The 7500-nt window shown below is 51.5% G+C and overlaps 1 protein-coding gene across 3 annotated transcripts in view; it reads left to right on the top strand.

Moving 5' to 3' along the window:
- kif6 (kinesin family member 6) overlaps nt 1–7500 on the top strand; it is an 87712-nt gene that overhangs the window by 71675 nt on the left and 8537 nt on the right. For 2 of the 3 annotated variants that reach the window (XM_035396268.1, XM_035396182.1), the window contains exons 17-20: nt 2937–3021; nt 3440–3575; nt 6291–6344; nt 6967–7058. In XM_035396268.1, the coding sequence (XP_035252159.1) occupies nt 2937–3021; nt 3440–3575; nt 6291–6344; nt 6967–7058 (367 nt within the window). The remainder of the gene's footprint in view (nt 1–2936; nt 3022–3439; nt 3576–6290; nt 6345–6966; nt 7059–7500) is intronic. The other variant, XM_035396354.1, reaches the window with a different exon arrangement.

Genomic DNA, 7500 nt, shown 5'->3' with positions numbered 1-7500 from the left:
CTAACCCATAAACCTAACCCTAACCTAACCAAACCTAACACTAACCTAACCCTAACCCCGTGTGTGTTCACTAACACACGCACACACACACACATATTGCGGAACCTTAGAATGGGTACCTATTGGGTACTCTTCAGACCTTCATGGGCAGCTGCTGTGACGGGCTTTGTGCCAGGAAGCCATGCTTAACATGTGCCTGGTGATATGGCCTTTTCTATCGGCATGTGGGTGAGAGATGGTCCTTTAAACAAATGTGTGGATTGCATACGTGGTGTGTGTGCGCGTATGTGTGTGTGATGTCCTCACTGTAACACACCTGTCATTCTTGATCCCTGGAGCCTGAAGTCCAGGATGTTTCACTGTGAATCTGAGCTGTCAGTCATCCCACTACCTGAGAAAGCTGTCCTGCCTGGCCTCTGTGACAGCACACTCAAACACGCTCAAACATCTGCCCCAAAAGAGCAGCCAACAGATCAAAAGTCCAAACCCGACTCTGGGCCTGACACCAGGCCCCGCAGGATTCTGTGTATTCTGTCTTCCTACGGTTTCGTTTCCCATCCCGCACGGATCACAGGAAGTCCGATCGGAGCTGGTGGCCAGCTGCCCCGACACTTGAGCCTCACGTGTTATTTACGCCGCCGTCAGACGAGATCAAACGAACGAATGTATCTGAGCGTCAGTCTGTCTGTCCGTTTAAATCCTGCGTCACTGAGCTCAACGTTACAGCTCGGATCACACTGTCATACGCCAACATCAAACAAGACCAGGTTAAAACCTCGTACATGGCTGGACCTAACACACGCAATCCGGCCGACCAATGGTGTAACTTCATCACTCGGCCGACCAATGGTGTAACTTCATCACTCGGCCGACCAATGGTGTAACTTCATCACTCGGCCGACTAATGGTGTAACTTCATAACTTGGCCGACCAATGGTGTAACTTCATCACTCAGTCACTCGGTCACAGACATTCGTGTTTGTGGGGCTGGCCCCGCTGTTGCGGTCCAGCCAAATATTACACCCCAGGGTTCTATGTTGGCAGAGTTTGTGTTTGCAACCTGTTGTTGGAACACAACTGCATACGTGTGCATGGTACCGTGCATACATTTGTGGGCAGTCTTGTAACACTAAAGGTCACAGGTTCGATACCCGGGTCGGACACTGCCGTTGTACCCTTGAGCAAGGTACTTAACCTGCATTGCTTCAGTACATATCCAGCTGTATAAATGGATGCTATGCTATGTAAAAGTTGTGTAAGTCGCTCTGGATAAGAGCGTCTGCTGAATGCCTGTAATGTAATGCAATGTGAGGTTTGTCTCGAAGCAGAACACGTCGTGCTGAAGGCACGCTTGTCTGTGCCTCTCTTGACTCGACTGAGGGAGCTGCAGTGAGAAGCTCATCTTACCAACGCAGTCTGACGTTCCAAATGGGGAGAAATTAGGAGTAAAATAAGAAAAACATGACCGAATATTTTCAGAATGACACCCCCAGCTACTGCCACTTGCGTGCCAACGCTTCATGCCACAAATTGGAATGAAATACTAGCTTTACATTTCTACTCGCAGACATACCAGTAAAGTGAGACAGAGCTCTGTGTGTTTGTTAATGAGTGCGTGCGTGTGTGTGTGTGTGTGTGTTGGCATGAGTGTATGTGTGTGCGGGCGTGTATGTGAGCGCGTGTGTGTGTGTGTGTGTGCGGCCGTGTGTGTTCATGTGTGTGTTCGTGTGCATGTGCGTGTGCGTGTGTGTGTGCGTGTGCGTGTGCGTGTCTGTGTGCATGGATGTGTGTATGTGTGCGGTCCTATGTGTGCGTGCTGGTGTTTGTGCGTGCGTGCGTGCGTGCGTATGTGTGCGTGTGTGTGCGTGTGTGTGTTGTTGTGTCTGCTGTGAGTTGTGACAGTCACAGGTCTGAGAGCGTGCCGCGGTGGCGTTGGACGGGACGCCTGGCGCAGTGCTCTGTGTTCACACAGGGCTCAGCGCTAGCATTGTTTCCACCGCGCCGTATATTTATTAACCAGCGGCCGATTTATCCGCCGCCCTCCCCAGACGTCCCAATGAGACTCAGCGGAGAGGGAAGACGAGACGTCCCGGAGTCTGATTTAGTGTTCTGGGGCCCGGGGTAAGGCTGCAGGGGCAGAGCGTTCAAACCGCTGGGCCACAGATTCGTGCGCCGCTGTGGCTGAGCTAGCGGCGCGCGACCTAGCCGCCGCGGTGAAGGGGGCACGCGAGCGCACGCCGCCGCTGAGGAACGCGCCGATCGGACGTCCCGGAGCCGTCAGCGGCACGCCGTTACTCCCCGCGGCCGCAGTCCTCCGGGCTGCTGTTTCCATTCAGAAATGAGGGATGGAGTGAGAGAGAGAGAGAGGGGTCTTCTGGGAACTCAGCCCGATCGACGCGGTTTCTTTTTTTTCGGCGCGCCCCTGGTTTTTTGGTGCCTCTCTCTCTCTCTCTCGCTCTCCTCGGCTCTTGCGGGCGCTCTCTCTCTCTCTCTCTCTCTCTCTCTGCGGTCTCGCCCGTCGCGTGCGCGCACCTCATTTAGCCGCGGGCGGACGTCGGCGACGGCGGATTCTGGCAGCCGCGGGACCCCGGTCCGCCGCTTTTTGGAGTGGCGTCGCCCTCGGGCACGGTCTGAGGGCGGTTGTCAAGGAGACGGATGACCCGTCCTCGCCGTGGGGACGGGGGTCGGGGGACGTCGTTTCAGGTGTTTCATTTTGCTGGATTGCTGTTTTATTGCGATTCTTACCGCTCACACTACGAAAATAGCTATATGCGCGCACACACACACACACATGCAGACACACACAACACACACACGGACACACACAGACACGCACACACAGCACTCACACAGACAATCACAAGCACGCAGGCACACACGCACACACACTAAATTTGCCTTTCCCCGATATAACTTGACTGTTGTGTGCCCTCTAGGGGTGACTGAGGGCACTACAGAGCCAGTGGAGCCGGACCCTGTGGAGGAGAGACTGTGTGAGCAGATCGAGCGGGAGAAGATAAGGTGAGAGGTGTGTGTGTGTGTGTGTGTGTGTGTGAGAGAGAAAGAGATGGCAGTTAAAATATGGCAGTTAAAATATTTATATCTGCCCCACCAATCCAGGACAATTTAGACAAGAGTACATTATTTCATGTTATTCGCATATAAACTTCTGGGTGTGGTCCCTTACAGTAAAAATTGTAAAACCAGATCCATGTCATCTAGTGAGTTTTTGTTGATTCCCTGACAATGGGGCAGTCTGCTGCTCTCTGTTTTATGGTGTATTGTACATGTTTACATGGCTGTGTACAGTTGTTCCTGTGCTGGTATATTCTGTTATTCTGTGCTGCATGCACTCCTGGTCTGCAGAGTTTAATGGTTCTCCCTCTCTCTCTCTCTCTCTCTCTCTCTCTCTCTCTCTCTCTCGCTCTCTGCCCGTCAGTTATAAGAGCACCTTCGGCCGCCTGAAGGCCCTGAAGACAGAGATAGAGCACTTGCAGCTGCTGCTGGAGAGGGCAAAGGTCAAAGTGCAGAGGGACTTCCAGGAGTGGTGGGCCAATGAGTCGGCCAGGCTGCAGGTAACCGTGTCCCGACGACGCGACACCCCCCCCACACCCCCCTGTGCCCCACCCCTGCACATGGAAGGGAGGAAGTTGAGCGTTCCTCTGGCGGTAGTCCCAAAGACAGGCCTTTTTAACCGGCCCTCTCATTATGGGGTGAGTCAGACGTCCTAAGCAGGATATTTACAGGAACCCTTAGATTTCTTTATTAGCCTTCCCGCATATTAAAAACATCCCCAGTGTTGTAATCAGGCAGGATTTTCCCAAATATAGGAAATCATGAGCAGAATTAAAGAGTGTTGCCCTAGAGAGGAGGGAAACTGCATGTGCTGGAGTGCATTTAATTTCATTAAGAACTTAATAAAATACAACCATCTCTTTATAACGAGGCCACAACATATTGTAACTGAACCCAAAATTGTTTTGGTTCACCATAGTGTGTGTGTGTGTGTGTGTGATTGGGGTGTGTCATTGCTCCTTTGTTTCCGTGGTTTCTGAAGATCCACAGTGGAGTCTGATGTTTATGAAGACAGGCTGGTCCCTGTCCCAGCACAGCCTTCTGTGGAGAGGATCTTATGAACAGAGAGGAGCACCTTTCTGAGGACTGATGTGCCTCTCTCTGGTGAACTCTACATGTCCCTCATACATGCAGCCATGCCCGCCCCCCCAGTCCCCTCACCGCCCCGCCCTCCCCCTGGGTTTGGGGTTCATAAATACAGCGCCGTCACTGCAATCCCCCACCCCCCCACCACTCTCCTCCCCCAGTCTCCGGCCTGCCTCAGCTCAGTGAGCTACAGCACACAGGGGCCCCTGGAGCCACCCCTCTACCTCACCCCCAGAAACCCCCCCAAAACAAGGCTTGTCGCCCCGCAGCACCCTCCTCAGAGCAAATAGTGCTGTCCTGGGGGGGCCCCAAATTTCATCCGGCGAGTTTCTCTACCTAACTTAGACAGAGAAGAGGGATGACTGATCTGACCGATTAACCCTTTAAGCCTTAAAGTTTACAGTGTGAGGTCACAAATATGTGACTAGAATGTTGTTAACTGAACATTCTAATGCTGATGTCACAGTCACTACTGGTGACAGAAAGCAATGGAGTTCAGGAACACTAGAACTCTAAAACATTCTAAAAGCCCTGCTCTTCAAAGGGTTAAAGCAGATGGAGCCAAAGTCCGGCAGGGAAGCAAACGCAGGAAACAGATTTTTGGAGGAAGTCATCAAACGCCTGATGTGGCGCTGGAGACCGTCTTCGGTGGCTGAGGCCGCGACTTGATTTACGATCTCGGACGGTCGCGTCTGACCTGGTCATCTCCGGTCCCGGCGACACCGGTAATCGTACCCTCGTGAACCCCGTAATGGGCGGAGCCACAGCGAGCTGTCAGTCACTGACTGGCCTCAGCCAATTAACACGCTTCGTTCTCTACTGCGAAACACGAGGTTCGGGTTGACACACACACACACGCACGCACGCACGCACACACACACACACACACTCACACACGCACGCACGCGCACACGCACGCACGCACGCACACACACACACACACACTCGCACGCACGCACGCACGCACGCACGCACGCACACACACACACACACACACACACACACACACACACACACACAGATACACACAACCAGATGCCACAGTGCATTTCTCCAGGCTGAGCTCTTGCCTCCTACAGAGGGGAAGGATCATAGCAGAAAACAAGAAATAACGGGAATTCTGTCCCGCAGCCCACTTCACACAGACAGCGTTTATGGCGCTGCTTTTGTGTGCCCTCCCGGCGTGAAGTGGCTTACGAAGCGCTTATCGTGTCCAGTTGTGAAATAAATATTTCCCGTCGCAAGCCCCTCTCACGCAGACGTCTGCTGCTCAGATGTCCGCCTTTCCGAGCGCGAGCTGCACGTGGGCCACAGCTGATCGGAGACCAGCAGCTGTACGGAGAGAGAGAGACAGACAAACAGACAGACAGACAGACAGACTCCCACAGGAAACCACGCAGCCGGGGCGGACTTCCTGCCCTGGCGTGACCCGTGGAATCCTTCAAGTCCCGAGACCTTTCGCACTCCTGCAAGGCTGTGACTGAGGAATCCACGGTAACCTGACTGACAGCTTAAGCGCGGCCTACAGCGGAAGGGGCTGGATGAGCAGCTCCCCGCCTGGCTGATCTGCGTACCGCGAGGATCCTCAGCGGATTATCCCCGAGCCGGGGAGCGCAGGAGCTCATAAAAATATTTCCCGTCAGCCTGTGCAAGGGCACCCTGGGCCTTCCTGAATGTGTCAGAGAGAAGAATAAGATTAATCACTTGTGCAGGTTCTCCTGCGAATGCGTCTTGTCTGTTTCAGTGCGTGGTGCGGTTTGATTGTATTGTCCTTTGTCAGTTTCTGAAGGGCATTTTTTGACGTGTTTACTCCATGTAATTTATTTGTAACATCTCCCTCTATAAGGTCTGCGCTTCGAAGGTGGAAATTGGTTTAAATTTACTGTCTGTGGTTCATGTCATGTTCAGGTTGGTGTGTGAGCGTGTCCTTCGTCGCTTCCTGCATAATCTCGGTCATAATTAATAAAAACGGGATGCGTGAGATGCCTGTGCAGGTTTTGTTTTCGGGGAACAGACTGGAGGACGTTGAAGTGAACATCAGGGGAAGAAATGAGTTTATCATCAGGAGGAAAATGCTCTGCGCTGTGCCTATGCCATCTCACTTAGGGCTCGTCCTTTCCTTCTCACAGGAAGAGAGGTCAGAGGTCGCAGCTGCAGGTCAGAGTTCAGCATGGACCAATCAGGTGCAGGGTTCACTCATGAAAGCTTCTGTCTTTTTTAAGTGATGGTGCAGGTTGACTCTATTCTAGTCTTTATCCTATCATATCCATGGGGATATTTTCTTAGATATGTAACTCATATAATGTCTATTAATGTGTAGTATCTCTATAACGCTCATGCTTTGAAGGAGGAATTCAGTACTATTCTGTTGTCCATAGCTCATATATTGAAGTTCATATCAAAGTTGATATCATCTAGGTCTGTGTGCTGTGAGACCATTTCTTTCTTTTCTTGCTGCAGCATAATCCCTGTCAACTGTGACACAGTCCAGTTATGTAACATTCGTCTGAAGGTTTTTAACCTTGGCTCAAATGTGGTGGGAAATGTCTGAGGCAGGGATTCAATCATCATTGGTCCTTAACTTTGCCTAGCAATTAAAAGCACAAAATATAATTTTTTCTCCACAGTTTGGTAGGTTCAGAATCACAGAAAAAAAAGTAAATTGCTGAAATGAGTAGAGAAAGTGTAATGCTTGTGTTGTCTGAAGTTAAGGGCTGAATGACAGGGTAGCTAAAATTGTGGCAGAAATTGGCCCACGGTGGGGGTGGTGCTTTTGCTCAGACCCCGCCCCCTCTGTTTGCACAGGAGCAAAGGCCAGAGGTCACAGCTGCAGGTCAGAGTTCAGCATGGACCAGTCAGCAGCCAGAACCGTCAGTGACCGCAGTCACACATACCAGGTGAGAGTACCCACATACCCCCAGACACGGTCTTCAATCGAGATCTTGAGAAGTAGAATCAGGTGTCTCAGTGCTGTGCTGATACAAACACCTGCACTCACACCAGCCCTTTTCCGATAAGATTGGACACCCCTGCTTTAAGCCAACACTTTTTTCCAGTGCATTCTTTGTTCACACAGTGCCATTCGGGGTCCACTTCACACAGACCTACACAACGTGTTCTCCGTAAGAGTAGCTACAGATGGCTTCCCTCTTTTAGAGCCGCTCGCAGTCTGGTTTTCCTGTCCTGGAACTCCCCGTGCTGATTCATGTGTACGCAGTGTCCATTACTCTGTTCAGTGTTATTTATCTTACACCGCCGTTGTTTTTTTTTTTCTTCCACTGCTATTTATTTTGCACTGTCAGTGTCGTTTATTATATAGTGTGGTTGCTAGCATGGTGC

This window comes from Anguilla anguilla, chromosome 1 (assembly GCF_013347855.1).
Source record: "Anguilla anguilla isolate fAngAng1 chromosome 1, fAngAng1.pri, whole genome shotgun sequence".
In the NCBI taxonomy this organism is placed as follows: Eukaryota; Metazoa; Chordata; class Actinopteri; order Anguilliformes; family Anguillidae; genus Anguilla; species Anguilla anguilla.
Note: the sequence above shows the minus strand (reverse complement) of the source record. Positions and strands in the feature narration are given on the sequence as shown.